We start from the raw sequence: 27142 nt of genomic DNA, 5'->3' as shown, positions 1-27142 counted from the left end.
CCCACAAGGGTCTACGTAGGTTTGCACCTAAGGATTTATGCATTTGTTTCTACAAGATCTGAAAGTTGAACTATGAACTTTAATGCTTCTTTTTTCTTCTCTCTTTTCATCTCTTTATTCCTTAACTCCTTTCCTCCAGGTCATCATTCCATTAATATATCCCCTCTTCTCATTTTCCCTATTTGTCTCTGATGACAGAATATCCTGTACTCAGGGATATCCCAGAAACAGCTGTAAGACTTTGAATTTTTTCCTATAATAATAATGTATATGACTTGAGATGTTTGCCTGGCCTTAACATTTGGTGTCCTCTAACAATTATATATGTGTGTGTGTGTGTGTGAGTGTGTGTGTGTGTGTGTGTGTGTGTTAGGATATTATAACACTTATATATACAATTTTATGCATGAATTCAACATCTTATCTCCTCCATTTTTGACAAATATGATTGGATTTGTCGAACTTCATTCCATAAATTAATCATTTTTTTTTTATGTGCCACCGACACAGGTGCCAGACGAGGCTGGCAGACGGCCACGCCCGAAAACACCATCCGAGCGTGGCCGTCTGCCAGCCTCGTCTGGCACCTGTGTCGGTGGCACATAAAAAACACCATCCGAGCGTGGCCGTCTGCCAGCCTCGTCTGGCACCTGTGTCAGTGGCACATAAAAAAACACCATCCGAGCGTGACCGTCTGCCAGCCTCGTCTGGCACCTGTGTCGGTGGCACATAAAATCACCCACTACACTCTCGGAGTGGTTGGCGTTAGGAAGGGCATCCAGCTGTAGAAACACTGCCAGATCTGACTGACCTGGTGCAGCCTTCGGGCTTGCCAGACCCCAGTTGAACCGTCCAACCCATGCTAGCATGGAAAGCGGACGTTAAACGATGATGATGATGATATAATAGAAATATTAAAATTATTAAGTCTCTCTAAAGGAGATTACGGCAGCATTACTGGAAATTAATAGTTATCGCCATACTAATATGCCAGTCTTATAAATATAAGACTAAAGCTGTCGCTGATTAGCTCCAAGAGGCCACCGCCTCAAGCTAGCTATTTGACACACGAACCTGCGTCCATTACAAACCTTCGAACAAGGGAGGTCAGCCGCTTCATCCTGCCAGTCAGACAGCTACATATATATATATATATATATAAGTTCAGCAAAAATTTAGATTCGAATGAATATGATACTTAATTTAAATGCACCAGAATTTTGTATGGTGTTATCCATAAAAATTTGCGGGGTGATTATAATCAAAATAAGCAACAAGAATGACTCCGGTAATTTAGTACGATTGTTTCGCATTACATCATTTTATTAAAAGTTGTAAGTATTACAACAGATTTAAGATGCTGAGCACTCATCAGCCAATTAAATAGGTTTTCCATTAATACAAAAGTTTTCAAATCAAGTAGTAACATTTTAGAGAAGGTAGATATACAGACAAAGATGTAGATTTAAATTTTAAGAACATATGAGGTAGTGAAGTCGTTTTCGTTGCTGGCATGGGTTACATGATTTCACTGAGAACTAGTAAGCTGGGGAGCTGCAGCAGATTCCAGTCTGATTTGGGATGGTTCCTACTGCTGGATGCCCTTCCTAACACCAACCACTCCAAGAGTGTAGTGGGTGCTTTTTACATGCAACCGGCATGGGGGCCAGTTACAAAACACCAGTATCAGCCACAACTATGATTTCACTGGGTTTGACGGGGCTTCCCAAACACAGAATATCACCCAGCACTTGAATGATGTCCTTTTATGTGCCACTGGCACATAACACTGACATCAGCCACAACTGTAATTTCACTAGGCTTAATGGATCTTCTCAAGCACAGCATGTTGCCAAAGGTCTCAGTCACTTGTCATTGCCTCTGTGAGGCCCAACAGTTAAAAACCATGCTTCACCTGCTCATCCCATGTCTTCGTGGGTCTACCTCTTCAAGAGGTTCCCTCCACTTCTTCACACAGCTTTCCTTGTCCATATGCATCACATAACCATACCAGCTCAGTTGTCTCCCTTGTGCATGATATCCGATGTCTCTTATGCCCAACTTTTTTCTCAAGACACTTACACTCTGTTGTACATGCACACTGACATTGTACATCCAGCGAAGCATACTAGCTTCATTTCTTTCAAGCCTTCACATGTCCTCATCAATATATATATATATATATATATATATATATATATATATATATATATATAAATTAATCAAAATAAAAACATGATGCCAAGGATTCAGCGGTACATATGTTTCAGGCCTTTATTAGAGGGATTTATAACAATGCATAATGTGTGTCTATGGCCTTCTTCAGCCGCGCACAATTACTACCCCAAGGACATGTATTACATCAAAAATTCTACGTTGGGGATGCAAATCCTCTCATTCGCGTACGACATAATGCTGTACCAGCACAAAAATGAAGCGTCCATCTCGTATATAAAGTTGTTACGGACCAATATCCCTTATCCTTATATTCTTTTACATTTTAATATTCTTATATCCTTTATATTTCTGATAATTTTTTATATTTTTTTATAACTTTATATCTTTATATTCATTTATACTTTTTTATATCTCTTTATATCTTTATACTTTATATTTTTATATTTCTATACTTATATTCTTTTATCTTTCACATTTTTATATTTTTTTATCCTTCGTCCTGAATTCTCGCCCCTCCATCTTTATCCCTATTTACTCTTATTACCAGGTTCCTTCACGGCTGTCTGTATTTATATATGTATATATTTATTTATTCATTTATTTATATTACCTCAACATCCAAGCCTCCTCATTCTACATTGAGAGAAGGACGAGATGGACGCTTCATTTTTGTGCTGTTGCCGCATTATGTCGTACGCGAATGAGAGGATTTGCATCCCCAACGTAGAATTTTTGATGTAATACATGTCCTTGGGGTAGTAATTGTGCGCGGCTGAAGAAGGCCATAGACACACATTATGCATTGTTATAAATCTGTCTAATAAAGGCCCGAAACATATGTACCGCTGAATCCTTGGCATCATGTTTATAATTTGATTAATATACACTACCACCTACACCACCAAACGGTATATACAGGTGCTTACAATTATCAAGTACTCACCCTGAATTTCTATATATATATATAGATAGATAGATATATATGCATGTATGTGTGTGTATGTAAATAGATAGGCGCAGGAGTGGCTGTGTGGTAAGTAGCTTGCTTACCAACCACATGGTTCCGGGTTCAGTCCCACTGTGTGGCACCTTGGGCAAGTGTCTTCTACTATAGCCCCGGGCCGACCAATGCCTTGTGAGTGGATTTGGTAGATGGAAACTGAAAGAAGCCCGTCGTATATATATATATATATATATATATGCATGTGTGTGTTTGTACCCCTAGCATTGTTTGACAACCGATGCTGTTGTGTTTATGTCCCCGTCACTTAGCGGTTCAGCAAAAGAGACCGATAGAATAAGTACTGGGCTTACAAAGAATAAATCCTGGGGTCGAGTTGCTCGATTAAAGGCAGTGCTCCAGCATGGCCGCAGTCAAATGACTGAAACAAGTAAAAGAGTAAAAGAGTAAAAGATAGACAAACACACACACACATTTATTGTGTCAGAAAATGACAATCTACTCGAGATTTACCTTCCAGCTGCTCATGTTTCTTGCATTCAGGCCACCAGACAAGAAGGTGAAACTTGAGTAGCCTGTCATATACAATTCAATCTTTCCACTCAAGCTCAAGAACTGAATTCTATATCAGATAATGTTTGCAACATGTACAAGTTATATTTTCATATATTTTACAATTGTTACATTATGATATTTTATATATACATGTGTATATACAGACAAACTTATATATACATATATGCACACAAACATAAATTAATTCCGCCAAGGTCGACTTTGCCTTTCATCCTTTCAGGGTCGATAAATTAAGTACCAGTTACTCACTGGGGTTGATATAATCAACTTAATCCGTTTGTCTGTCCTTGTTTGTCCTGTCTGTGTTTAGCCCCTTGTGGGTAGTAAAGAAATAGGATACACAAGAAGGATTATGTATGCTGAGTGATGGAACTGAACAAGAACCAGCTCAGCATGACGTACAGAAGGATTTTTTGAGTCCCTCAGAAAATCTGAAATCCAAATTTAAACCAAATGTAAAAAATATCAACAACAGCAATCAATTTAAAAAGTATAACGACTTTGAAATGACATTAACGATGAGTTCAAATATCAGAGAATTGTACAAATTAGGTACATTTATCCTTGTTTGTGAAGGGTGATTTCTTCCCCTAAAACCATTGTGTTGAATGAATCAGTAATAAATGAGTAATAGAACATTGAGCCCAGTACTCAACTCAACCTCGTCTGGTCCCCGTGCCGGTGGCACGTAAAAAGCACCATTCGATCGTGGCCATTTGCCAGCCTCGTCTGGCACCTGTGCCGGTGGCACGTAAAAAGCACCCACTACACTCACAGAGTGGTTGGCGTTAGGAAGGGCATCCAGCTGTAGAAACACTGCCAGATCAGACTGGGCCTGGCGCAGCCTTCTGGCTTCCCAAACCCCAGTTGAACCGTCCAACCCATGCTAGCATGGAAAACGGACGTTAAACGACGATGATGATGATGATATATATATATATATATATATTTGGTTTCAGCTCAGAGCTGCGGCCATGCTGATGCACCGCCGTTTTACACTACACTGTTATTACTAGGAGCTTCCTCTAATATGTGGCACTTGATGAAGAATGGATTTGATATAGCTACCCTCATTTGCACCTCTTGCCGTGAGGTAAGCTCATCTGGAACTCTGTCAGTAGCACACTTCCCACCATTAAAGTTTCAGGGCATGCCAGCAGTGTACCATCAACCGCCGGCAATGTCCCGTTCTTTTTCTTTTTCTCCCCTTTGCTATAGGAGGGTGTGGTACCACTGCTTTATCCAGAGGATCTCCCTCCCATCCTGCAGCTTTAGGGTCATTTGGTGGGCAACCATTGTTGCCCACCTTCTTTCTTTTTTTTCCTTTTTCCAAGGCAGTCTTCACCTCCTCGACTACCTCCATCTCTCCCTTGGATGGGGCAGCGGGGGCCACGGCTTCTATTAACTGCTCCAGTATCTTACCATGGTCCTCGGGGCAGTTTTTCATAATGTGGCCCAGTACCAAGCACAGGTTACACAGGTTACACAGGTTACACTTGAGGGGGCTCCCTCAAGAATCACCGGATACCTAGAACCGGCCATCCTCAAAAAATCTGGAAAAAACCAGATCATTTACTGATTGGGCCCACAGGGTCAAAACTGCTTTCAACTCCACCTAATTAGCCACAGGCAACACTTAAACATTTAGGAGCTTTGCTCTGCAGCCACCCAGACCCCGACGGATAGTGTCTTCTATCCACTTGGGTTTTATCCCAGTTGGCAGCCCACAGACCCAAGCTCTTGTTAATTTCTTCCCACAATATGTGGGAAGAAACAGAATTTTTTGCCCTTCTAAGGACTGACTCACAAAATTGCGAGCTTCCTCAGGGGTGTCAAATAGCAACCACATCATTGCATATTTGACACCCCTGACAATAAACTTAATAGTTGGCAGATATTCTGCCAACTCTTTCTCAATTTCAATTTGAGAGAACACAGTAATGGTGTTGAAACTTGGAATACATCCTCAACACCACCGTTCTCTCGTTGAAGTCTTTTACCCACTGCTTGGTGGGTACAATCCTTCACTCCAACGCAGTGTTTATCTTTTTTGCCATGCTTGCAGAAAAGAAAGAACAGTCCAAAAATGTTCAACCAAAAAGTCCAAACAAAGTCAAAAATACAAAAAAAAGAACAGAAAGACAGAGCAGAGAAAAAGAACGAGGGAAGACCATTCAAGTCACCACAACACAAATACAGCCACTCGGTAATCCTGACCCACAGGTATTCCAAAAAAAGAGTACTCCACACAGGTACTCCAGGTCACAGTAGCAGCAGGAACACACACAAAAATCCTCCAAATTTTGGTGGCGAGACACGCCCACCAAACAACAACTCTCACAGCCAAGTGAGTCACTCAGCGTGACCACAGCAGACAAATGTCCAAGACCCAGTGAGGATTTCTTATTCGGAAAAAAACAAACCCCACTGAATCTCCCAAAAAACAGATGCCTACTTTAAAGTTGCACCTTCAAATTTTCTTCACTTCAGGACACCTACAAAAGCATGTCTTGACAGTGTTCAACTTTGGAAGCAACTAACAAACGCATGCGTAAGCAGGCTACTTACCACATACTCACTCCTGCACCTATAAATTCTCAAGCCATTAAGTTACAGAGATGTAAAAGAACAAACTCCAGTTGTCAAACAGTGGCGGGAAACACATACAACACACACACACCACATGTATCCATACATACAGATAGATAGATAGATAGATAGATAGATAGATAGATAGATAGATAGATAGATAGATAGATAGATAGACAGACAGATAGATAGATAGATAGATAGATAGATAGATAGATAGATAGATAGATAGATAGATAGACAGACAACAGGCTTTCTATCTATCAAATCAATACAGGAGGCAAGGTGCCATGCAGTGGAATTGAACCCAAGTCCACATGGTTGGGAAACAAGCTTTTGAACCACACAGCCATACTCACACTTTTTTATTGCTTTGTTTTTGCTTAGCAATAAATTACTAACAAACTATTCATTCTCTGACGTCACATCCACAGAATTTGCACTTTATCTCAATCAGCCGAGGCTTCAAACACCCAATTACATAATGTTAACAAGCCATTCATTTCAGAATCTCTAAAGATATATTTTCTCACATTTATCGCTCATTATGGAGAAAGTTTAGAAGGATACTTTTAGAAAAAGATAGGCGTAGGAGTGGCTGTGTGGTAAGTAACTTGCTTACCAACCACATGGTTCCAGGTTCAGTCCCGCTGCATGGCACCTTGGGCAAGTGTCTTCCACTATAGCCTTGGGCCGACCAAAGCCTTGTGAGTGGATTTGGTAGACGGAAACTGAAAGAAGCCCATCGTATATTTGTATACATATATATATGGATGTGTGTGTGTATGTGTTTGTGTGTCTGTGTTTGTCCCCCCGACATTGCTTGAACCGATGCTGGTGTGTTTACGTCCCCGTAACTTAGCAGTTCGACAAAAGAGACCAATAGAATAAGTACTAGGCTTACAAAGAATAAATCCTGGGGTTGATTTGCTCGACCAAAGGCGGTGCTCCAGCATGGCAGCAGTCAAATGACTGAAACAAGTAAAAGAGTAAAAGAGCTCACAGTTTAAAATATGACAGGATTTGCTGAAAATTTGCATCACATAATGAAGATAATTAGCAACTGATTAGTCTAAACGTGCTGGTTTCAAAACCTTGTTCATATCTTTTTTCTTCATACCAATATTGAAAATATCATTCAGCTTTGAGTTACTATGAGCTATATTTTATCTTTCTCATTTTATCACTTTTCCTCTCTCTTGCTCACTCTCCTCATCTGCACGCGAGTGTGTGTGTGTGTGTGTGTGTATCAGGTCATTCCATATATAATGCAGCTTTTTCAGTTGCATGAACTAAAAGTCAAAGGGGGATATGATAAACTGCCTGCATCAACTTGCTATAAAAGCAGGTAGTAATTTTACTTTGTACTTGTTCTTAGTGCGATTTTTGAAGAGTGCAGTTCGATTTTAGCAGTTATACAGTTATTTTTTCAAAGCTGTAATGGAAATGACAAAGCATATTTGGCATATTTTGCTTTGTGAGTTCAATAAAGATAACAATACAACAGAAACTGTGAGGAATATTAATGCAATATATGGGGACAGGTGAATTTTGGAAGAGGAGCCTTGCAAGTCTACCAGATAGATGGAAGAGCATTGTAGAAAATGAAGGAGAGTATGTTTTAGATTAAAAAAGAACTTTGTTTCCATGATCACTGAAGATTTGGGTATGAGACGCATGTCTGCCAAGTTTCTGTGAAAGCTGCTTTCAGTTGACCAAAAAGACACTCAGGTTTCAGTTGCACAAGATCTTGATTGTGTCGAGAACAATGAAATCTTTTTGAAAAATTTGCATAGGCCTCTGAGCAGGTATTGCCAAGCTTTTGGCAAAATTTGTTCTACTTTCTCTGTCATGGTCAATGCGATGATCACATGCTACACACCTTCCTTCCAAGCACTGCTGTAAACAGCAGAAGTGAGCTAGAATATCAAAACTTAGTGTGCATGCACAGCAGAGTTGAAGGGCAATCTGCAGCAAGCGGTTTCACTCTGCATACTTTAACTTCGTTACTATGGCAACAGTCTGGATGCTTATTGATCAGATTATGTATGTGTGTATATACATATATATAGATATATACTTGAATATTCATCATCTGAAAATTTTCAGTCTTTTTTTCCTCTCTATTTACATGTATACATGTATATATCTTTTGGTACATCAAACCCAAGTAGCTTTATTTGTTTATTTGCATCATTGTCTCCATATCTGCTCACCTGGATTCCTCTTATAGCCATTCTTAACTCAACAGACTTGGTTTTGGAATGTAAGTTCAAACCACAAAGTATTTTCTATATTGAGAAGCTCTGGATCTCATCTGTTGACTCTATTCATGTTTATATAAATTTATTTTCTACCATGTCTGAGTGGTCTCAGCATCGAGGGTAATGTCTTTAGTAGAGGGATGCATTGTGGAGGCACATGGCCTAGTGGTTAGAGCAGCGGACTCGCAGTCGAGGGATCGCGGGTTTGAATCTCAGACTGGGCGATGTGTGTGTTTATGAGCGAAACACCTAAGCTCCACACGGCTCCGGCAGAAAGTAATGGCGAACTTCTGCTGACTCTTTCGCCACAACATTCACTCACTCTTTCCTCCTGCATCTTGCAGATCACCTGCGACAGACCAGCGTCTTGTCCAAGTGGGGAACCTATATGCCAAGGAAACCAGCCCTTATGAGCCAGGCATGACTTGAGAAGGAACAAACAAAATAGAGGGATGCATTGCTAGTGGTGGTGGTCGGGGGACTTTGTAATTTTGTTCTGTTGTTGTTGGTTATATTGTGAAGGCAGTGTTTCTTTTGTTTTTGTCACAGTTGCTGTTCTGGCTGCACGTTTTCTTTGGCATTGTTGCTGTTGACATTGTTATTGTTATAGTGATAGTGTCAACAGAAGTAGGGGTCTTCATTCTTTCCCTTTTGTTATAACCAAAAGGGATTTGTGACACCACACAAATTACACTTTCACTTTTTGCCCTCAACAGTCACATACAGTTGTGAGTCATCTTGCAGACTGTTCAGGTCTGAGATGGGTTCCTTACTGTCATGATCCAGTTAGATCAATAGCTCTATCTGTTGACCAGTCTAATTTTGTTCCTGCAGCCTCTCGACCTGTAGAATATTAGTGCTGTTATCTTTGTGAAAAAGGACATCTGAAACCAGCCAATAGATGGTTAATTCTGAGGGTTCATCTACTACCTTTATTATTACTACTCTACAGGTCGATTGATTTGAGGACCAATCCGTCTCTCATTGGGGTTGTTGTGGATTGTTTCCTGGTCTTATCTTCTGTTGTAAATTCCACCTCTACTATGCAGTATTCCCACCCCAACCCCTAATGACAAAGCACTTTTTTATTTGCTGCTGTTTTGCAGTTTTCGGACATTTCTTTAAAATTTATATGGATACTCGCAGTATCGCCCGGCGTTGCTCGGGTTTGTGAGGAAAATAACTATATAAGCACAACTTGACTTTTATATATAAAAATATAAACAACAGTCTTGAGGCTGTTTTTCCACTAAATGGATTCCAATAAAAACTATGTTTTGGCTCAACCATATAAGGATATTGTTTGCATTTTTTTTTTAATCTTGCGATAATTAAAATTTTTTTTTTATTTGGCAGAAACTTCCAACACAAGTTTTGCAAGTCATGTCTGCTTGATTTTTTTTCTTTTTCTTGTTTTACTTTGTTCATTTTAATGATTGTGATGGTAGCAGTAATGGAATTTGCAGGTGTGTTGAAATAACATTTTAATTTCTCGTTTTTCTGTTCTTCATTCTCATTTTTGTGGTTGTTTTCATTTTTTTGTTGCTTGCATTTTCAATATTGTTGTCGTGGTTTCAGTTAGCACTGGCAGTAGCAGTAGTAGTGGGCATGGTGGTACTTTGTTTTAATGAGCAGGTTTTGTCAAAAAGATTCCTCCGATCTGTGATTACACAACCCTGACATTTTACTTGAAAACTTAACGCCATGCTGTCTAGAAACTTTTAAAGAAATGAGTAATTTTTACAAAATTGAGCGGAACTCTCTCCACTAAGGGCAAAAATACAATGAAGTTGGGCACCTACTCAGAACCTTTGGGAGTTTGTGTAACACTCAGAATGAAAACTTTGAACATATATCTTCAGAAGACACTTAAAATAAAACAAAACCTACAAGTGCTGTGTTTCTGATACCACACAACAACAAAAATAATAATGATTTCTTTCATTTGCCACAGGGGCAAAAATGAGGGGTACATCAAATGGACAGTCTACAATTTGTGTTGGGTGTTTACATAAAAGATATGGGGAAAGAAAAGGAAAAGACAGTGAAATCAGATAAAAATTTACATTATATAGAAAGTATGTGAACATATGAATGATGCAATCCTCCTAACTATGGAAAACCTCCAACTAGGGCTAATTAAGGAACCCAACAGATCTAGGATTACCCTATCAAATTCACAAGTCCTGTTCTCCAATCTACAGATGCATGCTTGGAGCAGATCCATTCACCCAAACCATTTTTACCACAATCACTCATCTTTTCATAAATTCACTGGGAGGTAGCACTTCCCTCTCCACCCTCACTTTCCTTTTGAAGTGGAACTTAGAAAAGTTGATGAGGGCTTGGCCAAAGAGGAAGGTGTCTCTTTTCAATCCTTTCAACCTCATCCACCACTCAGTCTCTTTCACCATAGCCACTATGCAGAGGAACACCACATGCCCTGCCTTCATAAAGGTGCATGGAGGGGTAGTTCTCATGATGGACTCAGCCAATGATATGATTTGTCCTACATCCAACAACAGAAGTTTGACATAACTCCACAAGACAGCAATGCTCAGACACCACACAAGTATATGCTGTATGATTTTGTTGTTATCTGACCGTGGACAGTGAAAGGTTTCAAAGTTATGAGATATAATGAGAGAATAGAAGAAAAGAAAAGGTTAACATTTCCATCTCATTTTATGCGTTAAAAAAAATACTCAGAAAAACCTGCATGAAATGAAAAAATTTTGGTGGCCAAAAAAAAAAAATGTCCAAGAATTGGAACAGGCTGCTAACTCTCACAAATTGAGAGCATTGTATGAACTGGATCTGTTTCCCAACAGTTCAAAGATGCTTCTATAATGCAATTGTACAAAAACAAGGGGAAGAAGAGGGCGTGTGATAATCACAGGGGATTAACTTTTTGCACATAGCTGGAAAATCTTTGCGTGGGTGATCCTTAACCGCATCAATGAGCTTGTAGTAAACAGCATATATCCTGAATACAAATGTGGATTGCTGGCTTGGCACACTTGACATAATTTTTATCCTTTAGCAAGTTCAAGAAAAACCACATGGGCAAAATACTGACTTGTACATGGTCTTTGTTGATTTGACAAAGGCTTTTGTTACAGTGAATCATGAGGCGCTTTAGAAAATTTGGTCTAAAGTTGGTCTTCCTGATAAAATGATAGGAGTAATAGTACCTCTGTACAAAGGAATGATAGCAACAGTGATATTTAGTAGTCAATGTTCAGAGGCATTTTCTGTTTCTGCCGGAACCAAACTCAGCAGTGTTTTAGCTCCTGTGCTTTTTTTCCATAATCTTTTCAACGATGGTGAAGCACGATCTTGAAGCATTGGGCTTCATAGAAGCAATGACAAGACCTTTGGAGATATGCTGTGCTTGTGAAGACTCAGCAAGCCAAGTGAGATTGTAGCCATGGCCAATGTCAGTATCACATAACCAGCCCATTTAATGTGGTCGATGCCAGTGCCACCTGACTGGGCCCTGTGCTGGTGACACATACAAAGCAACCACTACACTCTCAGAGTGGTTGGCATTAGGAAGGGCATCATCCAGCTGTAAAATCTTTGCTAGATCTGACTGGAGCCTGGTGCAGCCTCCTGGCTTGTCAGTCCTCAGTCAAACTGTCTAACCCATGCCAGCAGGTTGTATGGTAAGAAGCTTGCTTCCCATGCATTGTCAGTCTATTCACTGTGTTGATTTTTGATGAGAAGGACGGAATTTTTTGAGCTGCTTGGCAGCAGTTTGTCGGTGAGTGTTGTACCAGTGAAAAGGAATGTATTCAGACCTTAGTGAGTACGAACTGTCCTCAGTGGAGGGGGAGCTCGTTAAGGTGGTAAATAGAATGGATGAGCATTTGGAAAGAGCAAAGAGTTTTGCAGAAGTGAAGAAAAGGGAAGGTGGGCAGTGACGTAAAGTTATTACCCCCTAAAAGGGTTTTGGAAAATAAGGAAAAGAAGACCATTACCTACAAGGTGTACTCAGTGGAGAGTAGAAAGGTAGAGTGGATGGAGATGGAAAAAGTAGAAAAAGCTCTGAAGTCGCTTTCAAAGGAAGGGACATATATAGTGAAAGGAAATGGATATATGATGGTGGTTATCCAGTTTAGGACAGCGGAGGAGAGAAAGAGGCTGGTGAGAACAGAGAAAGTAGTACTTCTACCTACTTACCTTGGAAGAAAGACTTCTATGGGCAGGGTAGAAGAACTCCCACCTGATATAGAAGTGGCTTGGGTTGCAGCAGCCGTCCTCGTTGGTAGTGGGGAGGAGGTGGCTGTCCTCCAAGCCACAGAGATGGAGGAAGGAGGATATAAAGAAAAAACATTGGAAATCATCATACAAGCGGAGGCGAAGCAACTGGAAAATTTGGCAGAGACGGGGATGTTGGGAGAAATAGTATTGAGAGTATGGGTAGAGGCCAGAGTTCTGCAATGCTTTAAATGTGGCCAGTAAGACCACATTAGAGCTCACTGCCCTCTACAGAGGAAAATGACAGAAGAAGCAGTGCTGGAGATGATGGAGAAAAAGGAAGAAGAACAGATAGATTGAAGGAACAAGGAAGATGAATGAACAGTGAAAGAGAAAGAAGAGGAAGAACAGTCAGTGTGATGTGGGACCCCAGACTAATTCCATCCCACCCAAGACCACTCAGACTTACCCTCCCCATACAAACACCAAACCCACCCCTCCCTCTCCCCACAGGCAAAAAAAGAAAGAACAGACATCACAAAATTTACAAGACCCCTCCCCTGGTGAAAAAGGCTACATGTGTGGGATGACGTCAGCAGCTGGGGAGCTGACTGGAACTTGGGGCTGACCGGAAGGGGCAGGAGTGACGCGCGCGCAGGCAGGGCAGGATTCGGCCTTTTCGATCAAGGTTGCCGAGGGAGTAAGACGCGTGAGCATGTTGTTAAGGTAAGGTTGAAGCACTATTTCTAGTGTTCGGGTCAGGCTGCATTGAAGGATCCATTACCGTTGAAGGGTCTCCGTCTGAGAGAAGAGAAGGTAGGTGCCTTTATTTCGAATCTCTCGCACACACCACAACATGTAGATGGAGGAGAGATTGTTGTCACTCAGTGATGGGGAAAACGGTAAACGAAAGACTAGATCAAGGACTAAAGAGGACTCAGGACTCAGAGGTGGTGAGTGGGGTTACTCAGTGGTGCGGGGAGTGACACAATTTCCATATTCTCATTTCTCAAGTTATCATTCATGTATCATTATTTTGATATTTTGATTTTAATGTTTCATGTTCATTTATATGTGTTGTAGTGACCCCTCTATTTAATGCCTTTCTGGTAATTTATAAGAAATAAAGAAGTTTTCCCCCTCCACATAGATCCAGGTTCAGTCCTACTGTGTAGCACCTTGAGGAAGAGTTCTCTACTATATCCTTGGGCCAACCAAAGCCTTGAGTGAATTTGGTAGATGGAAACTAAAAGACCATCAAATATATAAATGTATGTGTATGTGTGTCTGTTTGCCCCCACCACCGCCACTTGACCACTGATGTTGGTGTGTTTATGTCCCCATAAGTTGGGGACTCCTCGTGGTCGCAGTCTGAATCAAGAATATATATCTTTATATATAAAAGTGAGGTTGTGTGCTGTCTGTCTCCTACGATTTAGATTCCTAACTACTCCCACATTTTGCGGTGCATTTTAACCAAAACCGGGTATCTTATAGTCGTGATTCATATCGAGTCCTTCTGGGTATTAGCATGCGTCTACGATGAGTCTACGATTTAAAAAAAAAATTACCATCATTTTTTCCATTTTAATGCATTTTTTCGCTATTATATAAGGGAAGTAACTCTCTAAAAATGTCTACGATGAGTCAACGATTTAAAAAAAAATTACCATAATTTTTTTTCCATTTTTAATGCATTTTTTTGCTATTTTTTGGCTATAACTCTCTAAAAATGCTTATATAGTTATTTCCCTTACATACCCGAGCAACGCCGGGCGATATTGTTAGTATATATATATAATGCTAAAAAGACGCAAATAAATTTTAGGAAATCTATTTGCAACTAAAATAAATTTCCTAAAATTTTTTCCCACCATTTGCTCTATTGAAAATTTACTTTGTTCTAGAATTAAAAATACTAAATTAACAACATTATGACCCTGAATGTGAAATGGACAGGTATTAATGTTGATTATAAATACACCAACTTTCGTCAATAAAAATCATGATTATTTATCTCTGGAAATGTTGTCTTCACTTTTGACATTGCTAATTAATTTATCAGCAGAAATCAAACTTCTACAAATGCTGGAATCCGAAAACACACAGCCTTATCTTCGCACTCAGTGTGCTTCTTCTGCAGCTATGTTTTAGAAATGTTTGCTTATAATTGTACTATCATATAATTTAATATTTTAAAACAGTAATTTGTGTTTCACTTTCTTTTTTAATTCATAATGATAAAACGCAACTGATCGCGTGAATAACTCTTTAGCTTTCTTTCTCTCTTGGCTGATGCAATAACCGGGCAGCCATGTTAAATTTTCAAAATTTCGTTTTCGTCGACAGGAAATAATTTGTGGAAATTTTTTTTTGTTTCATATAATTTAATAGTAGAGTTCATATTAGTTACTTGAAAATGCAAAGTCTAGTATTTTTCTAAAATGAGAAATTTTAGTTATTTTTGATTTTTAATGTGGAACTATTTTCTGTGCTTGATTAAAAATCAATGCGCCGACTATAAATAGCGCGACTTCCGTCGACCGCGTCACTCCCAAAATATGAAAGGAATACAAATGCTTCGTGATTAAATCTTCTCCGCTCAATAATTTCGACAATCGATACTTTTGTTTCATGCAAAGTCTACTTTCTCTAATTGGATTTATATTTATCACAGAAATGGATGTATTATGTTCCGCACTATGCTCAGATCTTGATTTTTCGTCTACTTTGTTCGCCGATGACTTTAAACATTTCAGCTCAACTGAAAATGACGATTCTCAATATTTCATGACAAAAGTCAATTACACAGATGAATACTGGAATAAACTCGATAGATATTGGCTCCAATATTCCTTTCCACCCTGTCACAAACTCCACAAAAACACTTCTGATGCTACATTCGTTGACCATCACCAAAACTGCATTCAAAACAATTTCTGAAAAAACACATCTAAATCGCATTTGATTATTGGATTTCGCATCGCAATGGCACCACCTGCTTTAATAAATCCATTTAGTTCTTACGAAGCATGTCATGAGATGGCGGGTCCTGAAGTGTGTCAGCTGAGGACGACTACGACACCCAGGGAAGGAGACTTCACTTATTGCGGCTCCCCAGAATCGTCCAAAGTCGATTCCCTGATAGACTTTATTGCCAAGTTAAGTGTCGTGCATTTACAAAGACATATGCTGTTTATGCAGCTCAACTGCGGCGACTGCACCCACAGCAACATAAGCCGTATATTGAACACAAAAAACATTGAGATGAACCGACAGCATGCGAAGTCCGCGGACGGTGGTCCCATTGCCGACCCCGTCCTGTTCACCCCTATAAGCGATGATCTTAATTGCCCCCCATTCGACTTAGCTATTGAATACGATAGTCTTATTAGTGAATCTAACTCGTTAGAAAACCCTTCAGACGAAGAAGTATTCCCCCAGGAAAGCGAGTACGACTGGTCATTCAGTCCGAGCAACAAAAGTCCAATGAACTCCACTAATTTAGACTCTTTTTCTGATCTGCACAGCTCTGTTCATGATGGCCAGGACAGCGATGATGATGGACATTTCTCTTTTGATGATGCGAGCAGTGAGGAGAATTGGGATTTCAATTCAGACCCAATTTGTAACGGTTTACCCTGTACCAAAGACGTTCCATTTTGGAAAACCGTTTTCCAGCTGGTGGACAGCGATGATGAGGATGATGATGAGTGTGATAGTGATGATTGTGTGAGTGATGATGACTGCGATGATGATATCTTGTTCTCTGATACTCCTTGCTTTTCTTTCAATAAACTGTTTGAAAATACTCAAAATACAAAAACTGAAACTACAGACTCCGTTATTCCGAATTCCGTCGGAAAAGCCAACCACAGATGGAACCAAGTCTATCCGGACACCGACACACAACATCAAAAAGCTGCTAAGGTAGAATATTCTTATTACTTCCTTAAAAATTTCACGCCAACATATATTGTAATTTCTTTTCTGTAAACCATTGAATGCCATATGTTGTATATTTGAATATTATACGAATTAATCTAATTTTTATTTCTCTTTATATTAGCAGCTGGGTTCTTTCAATCAGCATTTCTTACATTTGCCCTGTAATTTCAAACTGTTTTTCGCCTAAATTGCTTTAATTGCAGTTGTTCATTCACTCTTGGTGGGAGAAAATCATGTGAAACGTTTGTTCAACCTATTTTAAGCTGATCTAATAACAGTTCACAAAGCGGAATATAATTCCGTGGCCCTCAAACGGATGCAGCATTTTGCATGTCCTCCTCTTCGACTGACTACGATTTTTTTGTCTTTTTTTTATCAGATTAAGGGTCGAGCTGGGGATTTTGGGTTTCCCTCCTATCTCTCCCTCATTAGGATTCTATTAATACTAATTAACATTAATGTTAGCTAATCAATGGAAATAACTCCTTTCAAAGTACATAGTCCGAGCTCAAAGACGGGGGTTTTTGTTTTTTTTGGAATTCCAATTTTTCGTGTTGACAGCAAAAAAAAGAAAAAAAACCCGAAGAAATTATCGAAAAGTAAAAATGGCGCCGGTGAATTTCTTCGACATTTTTTAATTTGGGGGGGAAAGTAGGGCGCGCACTTGACACGTTCAAAAGATATTCCTGCGCAGTTTAACCGCAGCACACACTGTCTAAATGAATTCCTCCGCAGCCACCATCTCTTACACTTTCAATATATTAATCAAGCACTCCCTCTATTTAAATTATTTGTCTTCTTTTGTGTAAACATTGAAAGAAAGGCTGCTTTTTTTTTTAATATATAAAAACTAGCAGTATCGCCCGGCGTTGCTCGGGTTTGTAAGGGAAATAACTATATAAGCATTTTTAGAGTTATAGCCAAAAAATAGCAAAAAAATTATGGTAAATTTTTTTTTAATCGTCCCATCGTAGACATTTTTAGAGAGTTACTTCCCTTATATAATAGCGAAAAAATGCATTAAAATGGGAAAAAAATGATGGTAAATTTTTTTTTTTAATTGTAGACTCATCGATATGAACCACGACTATAAGATACCCGGTTTTGGTTAAACTGCACCGCAAAATGTGGGAGTAGTTAGGAATCTAAATCGTAGGAGACAGACACTACACAACCTCACTTTTATATATAAAACTAGCTGGGGGGGGGGGGCTTCAATACAATTTAGTTCCGGTTTATAGTATATTTCCCTCCACTCTTTCATATCTATTTTTCTTCTCTATATTTTTTGTGCTTCTCATCTTGGAAACAGCAACAGTGCTGAAAATTTTCAAAAGTTCATTTGGAAATTTCAGCACATTAAAACTTAACAGTAACTTGCTAATATATGGGAGTCCGAAATTTTCCAGTTTAATATCGGCATTACAAAATAATTTGTAATTAATTAGGCATACCTCCTCTCACCTGCCTTCTCTGAATTTGTTTCCTCATAACTTTGAGAACAGTGGTCCCGGTGCGCGCACTCGCGTATCAGCGCTACTAGTCATAACTAGTCGATCCTTACTTTGTTTAAAAAATTATTTATTTTGTATTTTATCTACTTTGCTAGGAAGTCGTTGTAGGATCGACTCGTCATGACTAGCTAGCGCGGATGCGCGCACCGGGACCTCTGTTCGCAAGTAGTACCGCATTTCACATGGTGTGGATTATGATCACATCGAAATTGTATGTCCGTGGGGTGGGGGCTAAAAATGTTCAAGCCTTTGTACCTATGTAATATGTGTCACAATTTCTTTTGTGTATTATTTTCGCGTTGAATTCGTATGTAATTGTAATGTACATTATCTGAAAGGTATTTGTGGGAAATTTCGTTTAATATTACCCATCTTTCTGAAAGCTATAAGGAAATAGTCGACATTCGTGTGAATAATTCGGAAATTTTTCTCTATTTCTTCTTTCTCCTCCCCCACGAAAAATAATTGTAGAAAAATCTTAATTTTTCCGGAACTTTTGAGGTAACACACTTGACGAAGGAATTTTGTCGAAAACTCCAGATTTATCGTGTCGTAAAGAACTATTACAAGTGAACTCCGGAACAACTTTGGCTTAATTAATAATGTTTCCCCTCCACAATCCTTTCTTCCCTTCCGCCTAAACAAGTGCGCAGTAGATCTGTTGTAAAATGGACCGCGCCCATTTTATGAATTGGGTAACTGCTTCAATATTCTACTTTTACTCTTCTTTTCAGAATAACAAAAAGTTTTGGTTCTGTACGCTGCTACAAGATTAGTTATGTATTGCTTAAAATTGTCTCCAAATAAGTACTCTCTCTCTCTCTCTCTTTGTGACTTTTCTGTTATGAAGAACCTTTAATTTATTTTAAACACGGAAGAATAGGATTTTTGGCGGAATTCTAGTTTAAGCACCCGATATAACACCTCAAAACTTTATTTTCTGAAATTTCCAGTAAAGTTTTGCGAATCTGTATTCTCCACACAGGAATTCATACGTTTTTGTGGGTGGGGTATGTGTGATTTAAGGACGATTTTGCACAACTCACGACCACCCAATACCTTCCTGGTTTCTTTGTCAATCTGACATATTGTTTTGAATAGTTTTCTCCCCGTAAACATTAATGGGCGAAAGTAAAGAATACGTAGTGTTACTGATCTATTTAGCTCCAGGAAGACATTCAAAATTTTAAATGGAGAGGGGGTGAAATTAGTTGGGGGGTTTTTTTTTTGCGTATTCGTAGTTGGTTCCCCCTCCTTTTTGACTGCGAAGATTCTAATCTGCAAAAAACGGCATTTCAAAATTTGTATTCCCATCCCACCAATTCTTCACTTTCTTCAGGGATTTTAAAAAAATTATTTCTTTTTTGATAATTCGTATTTAGCAAGTGGATCTTCGGTTTGGCTGTTGTTTCTAGCTTGTCGGACTTTCCGGTTGGAGCGTACTTAAGATTGAAGATTTTGAAAACGTGTTTTGGGGGTTTTCAAAATCTTTTACGTACGCTCCAACCGGAAAGTCTGACAAGCTAGAAACAACAGCCACTTTCTAAATACGAATTACGAAAAAACAAAATTTAAATGTCATTTTGTTGTGTGTGTGTGTGTGTGCAAAACACTAATTGTTACATAAGTCTCTTGATTCCAAAAGACATTCAACCTCGCCTGTCAGTGGTGGGAGTGTTTATTTTTGAAAAATTAAAATTATACATTTTTTTCCCCCAGTCTTCTATTTTTCTACATATTTCGTAGAAGAAAATATTTCTGAAAAAAGTGAAAAATTAGAAATTAGTTTTTTTTTTTTTTCTTTAGATACGTAGAAAACGGCAAGACTTCATTTTGAGTCTTTCCTAGAAAAATACGGAGATTATGATTCTGAAAAAGTATTGTTTGTAAAATATTTCAATTCAAGAATTATATAATCGCAGTTTTTTTAGATTTGGCTGTTATTTCTAGCACGTGGGTGGCCTGCTTGATGGCCAAGGCCCCCCGAAAAATTGAAATCTTACAATTTATTTTTAGAATCATAATCCCCGTATTCTATGTATTTCGCATAAGAAAATTCCGGAAAAGGTGGAAAATGAAGAATGGGTGGTGGGGGGGGGGACAGAAATTTGAAGTTGCTATTTTTGGAAAAAAAAATTCAGAATCGGAATTTCTATAGCCGGAAACGTGGGATTCCGTAAAAAAAATATTATTTTAGAGAGAGTGTATATGTGTGTTCTCATGTATGTCTAAGTGGCACACACACACACACAAAAGGTCTATGTATTTATGTATGCACGTATACATAACATACAGGCACAGACATCTTTCTCTTCAAAACTAAAATAGATGGCCTAAAATTCGCTAAAATTTTATGATAATTCCTAAAAAATGTAAGGGGTTTTATAGGATGTTTAAACCAGAACTCCGCCCATTTCAGTACTATTTTATCGGAATCTTCGATCGAACCGCTAAGTTGCAGAGACGTAAACAAACCACCCCTGGTTGTTGAGTGGTGGTGGGGGGACAGACATAAATGACTGGCTTCTTTCAGTATCCATCTATTAAATCCACTTGCAAAGCTTTAATCGGCCCGGGGCTATAGTGGAACTCAATTAAGTTGCCATTGTATTTCTATTTGTGATATAAAGGATTCACAAGTAGAAATACATGTTCTCCTTCAAATATACAAACATCTCTGCGATCTTTTCCTTTTGAACGGCACTTTTCAACACAATTTCTAGTTAACTAAACACTTTTAAACTTCATATACTGGTAGAATGTGTTTATAAAACATCATTTTTTCTTGGTTTTATTGAGAAAATTCTGTATGTTGTAACATTTCGGCAATTTTAACCAATCGATTACCTCCATTTAGGTAAACATTCTGTGCATAATGAATATGTCCCTCCTTTAAAGAAACAGATTGGGTTTATTTACATTTGTGAAGAAAAAAGATACCCTTCCCCCACCCCTAACTCTCACCCTAAATCTAAAATAGAATGAAATGCAATAGATCGATACTAGGGTTATAATTATGGGTGACAATTTCATACAACATCGCTATGGAAAATGGGATTTTTTTCTAGCGGTGTCAAATGAAATTGTCACCCATAATTATGGCCCTAGTATTGATCTATTGCATTTCAATCTATTTTAGATTTAGGGTTGGGGAAGGGTATCTTTTTTTTCTTCACAAATATAAATAAACCCAATCTGTTTCTTAAAGGAGGGACATGTTCATTATGCACATAATGTTATTTACCTAAATGGACTCCAGCGATTGGTTAAAATTGCCGAAATTAAAGATGAAAATCTTACAACCTATAGAATTTTCTCAATAAAACCAAGAGAAAATTATGTTTTATAAACACATTTTACAATATACGAAGTTTAAAACTTTTTAGTTACCTAGAAATTATGTTACAAAGTGCCGTTCAAAAGGAAAAGATCCCATCTCTGCTCCACCTATCTTCTGTTGGGTTTGTATGTTATGCTTGTGAAAATCTGTTGAACCGAGTGAAATTGTAGTCCTGGGTGATAATAGTGCTGCCTGACTGGCATGTAAAATGCACCCACTACACTCTTGGAGTGGTTGGCATTAGGAAGGGCATCCAGTTTTAGAAACCTTGCCAAATCAGATTGGACCCTAGTGCAGCCTCCGGGCTTGCCAGTTCTGTCAAACTGTTCAACCCAGGCCAGCATGGAAAGCAGACATTAAACTCGATGATGATAATAAAGGTATGAATAATGATGGGATGACAAATCTTCAAAATCACTTGAATAAATTGTGAAGGCTAAAATATAATAAGCACCATTTTTATGTTTTGTATATCTGCCATTGACTAGAGCAGTATTGCTTGTTCAAATGTAGGGGTAAGTCTTGTTTTTTGAAGTCGTTTTAAACAATCTTTGTTTTTCCTATAATGATATGGGTTGAACCAAACTTTTGAGTTCTATGGCTGTGGCTGTTTCTAGTGCTGAATCTTGTTTTCAGGTGTATTTTATTCCACCTATAAGCACAGTGGACTATAAAGCTATCGGGCTTATTCATGCTTGACCATAATGTTACCATCACTGCTATGTAAATCGGTCTATATTTTTAGATACATATATGCCAGAAAGGTAAATGTTCATTGTTCACATACTCTGATGTATTCATCTGGGAATTAAGCTGAAAAATACTTTCAGCACTTTGCTGGTAATAATATTGAAATAGTGTGGTGTTAGTTTGCTTTCCCTGAAATTGATCTTTTATTTTCATATTACTGTTTTTCCTCCACAGGTTCGTTTTGCTGCTGATGAGAAGTTAGAAACCAAGCACCTTATGTTTGCATGGAGCTATGCCTACCAAGCTGCCCGTAAAGGTGAATGGGTACAAATTCATATTGATTCAGAGAGGTTCCGATGTCGGATAGAAAACACTGAGCAAGTGTTGAAACCAATTTTAGATCCTTGTCACAGACTGAAGATCTTGGCTCTTCGGAAGAAATATGAACATTACTAAATGCATCTAGTAAAGAATTTCCCTAACTGAAGACTTATTGTATTTTTGTTTAGGTGAAACTACATTACAGACTGTTAAATGCAATCTTGTCACATACAGACAACTATCAAATGGACATCATCTTAAATGTCATCATTGAAGCATTCTGTGATACAAAATGAAATATTTTTGTAATTAAACTAAAAAGAAAACATTTCATGTGATGGTCTTTTGGAGCTTTGTAGATCATATAAACTTTGACCTAATATTTAAATTACTACTAACTCAACATTGTGGTTGGTGTTGGAAGTGGTGGTGTGTCTTTCATGACACATCACCTCTCTCTCTCATTACATGTATGTAGCAAGCAACAGTTAATTAATATATCTGGTCTCAGAGCTATTTATTATTTATTACATCTGGCTGATTCAGATTTTGAATTGCTTTGGCAACCAGTCTCTGATTAAAGATGACTAACTCTAAATCCAATGGTGGTGTTTTCTTTTGTATACCTTTTGTGTACCTGACCAGCTATAAATATTTACTGCTGTACATAAAGTAAACCACAGTGTAAGGGGAGGTAATAACAGATTAACATCTTCTATGAAGATAATTAAATTTATAGCATTCTCTTACAAAATCTTTGCTTTTTATGTAACATTCTTAATAAGATTAAGTTTTAAGGCAATTTTAAATAGCTAATGCTAATCAGTTAAATCTTACACTTTATGTGTGTGTGTGCACGCGCCAAGCTGTATCGGCCTTTGCCTTTCCCTTGGGTAACACTGGTGGCGTGGAGAGGGGAGGTTGGTATGCATGGGAAGACTGCTGGTCTTCAATAAGGCGAGCTGGCAGAATCGTTAGCACGGCGGGCGAAATGCTTAATGGTATTTCGTCTGTCTTTACGTTCTGAGTTCAAATTCCACCAAGGTCGACTTTGCCTTTCATCCTTTTGAGGTCGAAAAATTAAGTACCAGTTGTTTACTGGGGTCGATCTAATCGACTGGCCTCATCCCCAAAATTTTGGGCTTTGTGCCTAGAGTAGAAAAGAATATGTATATATGTATATTATGTATATATACATATACACACACACACAATAATGATCAGCTTTTTTCTTTATAATTCCTAACTTGGGAGTACTTCATCTTACATTGCATGCAGGTTATTGAAAGCCTTAAGGATTGGGTCTTATTTTACTTCTAGATATTAACTGTTTTCAAATTCATGTTATTTTAATTTCTCTCAAGTTACAATATTTTACAATATTTCTCAAATAAATTGTAAATTTAACATTTCATCTGTTGTTGTTTTTTCCCCCTTCAAGTGTTCTAAGTATCTACTTCAAATAGAATGGTTTCATTTTGCAAATCATATTTTGAATGGCATTGATAAGGGGTACGTTAAAAAAAAAATTTGTGGCTATTCATAAATAGGGTTAACACAATACATACTTATGGTAGGGGAGACTAACATTTTATAACAGAACATAGCAGATATAAGTGTCGTTGGTGAAGGCCAGGAGTAAAAAATATATACCAGTGACACATAATTTCTGGTTCAGTCCCACTGCATGATGCTCTTGACAAGTGTCTTCTGTTGTCCTGGACTGACCTAACTTTTGTAAGAGGATTTGATAGACAGAAACAAAGAAACCTGTCATGTGTGCTTGTTTGTCTTGACATTTGTAATCATAAATCTCATTTCCAACATTCTGCAAGGATACGTCTGGCCATAGAGAAATATTACCTTGCTTGGAAACTGTTGGCAACAGGACATCTGGTCATAGAAAATCTGCCTGAATAAACTCCAATGCATGCAAGTATGGAAAAGTGGACGTTTTGGAATCCCTTGTCAGTTCAGATAAGGTAGTAAACTTTAGCATTGTATTATATAAGTTCATTTTGCAATTTGATACCAAGTTTGCTGAACAATTTAGTCAAATGTCTTCTATGTTACATTAGGTTGACCAACTCTGTATGTGTGTATATAAATGTAAACAAATGAAAGGTATAAGCATCAATGAGAAAACAAGAAAAATTGGTGATCTATAAGATTCTTAGTTTTTATTCTGTACTGAAATACACTCCCTTGTCTTGTACTGTCAGAAATTCCTGTTGGAAAGCAGTAACCAATGGAACTATCGGTCACCAATGGTGATATGTATAAAATCATCATTCAGTGTTCATCAACAAAAGTAGCAACTCGCTGAACTTAGCCCAGCCCATTCTTATTCTAACAGCTATGCTTTCTTAGCTGACTCCTCCACTGCTGATTTGGTCACCTAAGTAAGGGAAACTGTTTACCACTTCTAAGAATTCCCTTGTATGTTCCTTATTTAGTGGTCAATGCGAAAGCTAGGGATAGATGAGTGGTTGGTGAGAGCTGTACAAGGGATGTTGTCAGTAAGGTGAAGGTTAGCAACAAGCATAGCAAAGAATTCAGGGTGCAAGTAATGACTACACCACTGCACCTTTTATGTGTCTATAGCTTGCACTGGGTACACCATATGGAACTTTCACCTACATATTGAGCAGGACTATCTCCCTGAAGGGATCAGTGAGTTGTCTGTTTTCCTCTTACTAGGACTTTGTTCTTTGCTAAATTAACTCTGAGGCCATTTTAACTCCAGACTTTGCTTCCTTACCTGAAATTTCTTCTAGTTCTTTTACTGATTCAGCTATAAGAACAAGGTCGTCAGTGTAGAGGAACTCAAAAAAAGTAGCCAGTATTAAATTCCTCTGTTATTACCTGGAGGGCATGGCTTGTACAACTCCCATCTACCCCCTAGCTTCCGCATTGCCTACATCACAATTCTCTCTGACGCTGTCTTACAATTCGAAACACCTCATGCCACAGAATGTTGGTAAACTTCTTCCTTTCTGCTACTACCATTCTTCCAAGAATATTTCTTTGCTCCAATGGCCCTGTCTACTACACACTCCTCTACCATGCCACACTAGATCTGATTGGGACTTTGCACTATCCACACATTTGGTCTGTGGCATTTAGTAAATTGACCCATAGGAACTTGTCTTCTGTTCCATGCCTATAGCTCTTCCTCATTAAATGTCTCAATTAGGGCGTCTCTAAATCACTGACTATTCAAAGGATTCTAAAGCTTCCAAATCCTTCGTTTTCAGACTGGTCTGCTTCTTGGAATCCTCCTAACCTGAAGTCATGACAAACCATTGTGGAGGGGTACATTCTTCACCAGGGAAGGTCTTTGCATTTATAAGCAACCATGTATCTCACTTTCTGGTGAGAATGCAGTCAATCTGACTAGTGTTGGTCACTGGATTTGTAGGTTATCAGATTACTGGCTGGTTTCTTGAAGTTGGTGTTGCAGACCATGAGGTTATTCACATCACAGAACTCCTGTAGCCCTGTTCCTTCCTTGTTTCAGGAAAAATTTCATAGCCCCTATGTATAATGTTGAAGACATCCAGGTGCTGGCCAACATGATCACTGAAATCACCGGCCACAAAGATATGGTCTGCCATTTGTGGATTTTCTTTTTTAATGCTGACATACAGTTCTGGCATGGTCGATGCCAGTACCGCCTGACTGTCTTCTGTGCTGGCAGCATGTAAAAAGCACCATTCGAGTGTGGTCATTGCCAGTGCTGCCTGACCTACCTTTCAATGTGCCTACATTGATAGTGTCAACTCTGAGGAAATGAATGGAGAGAACATGGAGAGGGTGAGATTCAGCATCTGAAAAAAAAGGTTCTAATGAGCATTGGCCAACAGACATATAAAAATTGTCCTTTACTCTGCCATCATTCGTGTTATACTTACTCCTGCCACTGAAAGTGGGTGCTATAAACGAATTGATAAATAAAAGTTAATTCATTACAGATAGATAAAATAGCTAACTGCTTAATTAATTAACTAAATTATAACTACTGCACAATCATGTTTTGGTACAAAGTAACAAGGTGTTACAAATTAAATACTTAGCAATGGACTAAAATGAAATTATTTGCAAGAACTCCTCAAACAAATGTATGGCCTTATGCTAATGTAAATAAATACATTTATGAATTCCAATCTATTTTTTATTTCTTTACAATTTCCACTCATATTTGAAATAGCTAATAAATGTTGAGTAGATAAGGTGTTAGACCACATTCTCATAGATTAAGAGTTCAAATCGGCCAGTATATTGTTCCTGAGATGAAAATTTTAACATATGATGGAAATAGATGGTAGATCACATGAGAATCTTTAATATTGTCCTCTCCAGGAGGAAATTCAAGTTTCGTCTACTTAATCTTATGAAACTGGAACTAGCCTGATATTTACAAACCAAACAAATAATAATTGAATTAAAATATATACATGTGTTAACTGCACAAAATTATTACCATAAATGAATTATTCAAAAATTATGTGAAAATTGTTTTAACATTGAATATCGAGAAAATCAACCAGAAGCATGA

General features: G+C 38.3%; 1 protein-coding gene across 1 annotated transcript; it reads left to right on the top strand.

Annotated features, from left to right (window-relative positions):
* Positions 1-15197: 15197 nt before the first annotated feature.
* LOC115212865 lies at positions 15198-23317 on the top strand. The gene is made up of 2 exons (XM_029781655.2): positions 15198-16701; positions 22498-23317. Exons 1-2 carry the CDS (start codon positions 15760-15762, stop codon positions 22717-22719), a joined length of 1164 nt encoding a protein of 387 aa, XP_029637515.1. The 5' UTR covers positions 15198-15759; the 3' UTR covers positions 22720-23317.
* The last annotated feature ends 3825 nt before the right edge of the window (positions 23318-27142 follow it).

This window comes from Octopus sinensis, linkage group LG6, assembly GCF_006345805.1.
Source record: "Octopus sinensis linkage group LG6, ASM634580v1, whole genome shotgun sequence".
Classification (NCBI taxonomy): Eukaryota; Metazoa; Mollusca; class Cephalopoda; order Octopoda; family Octopodidae; genus Octopus; species Octopus sinensis.
The sequence above is the reverse complement of the archived record's forward strand: the minus strand, read 5'-3'. Positions and strand labels throughout refer to the sequence as shown.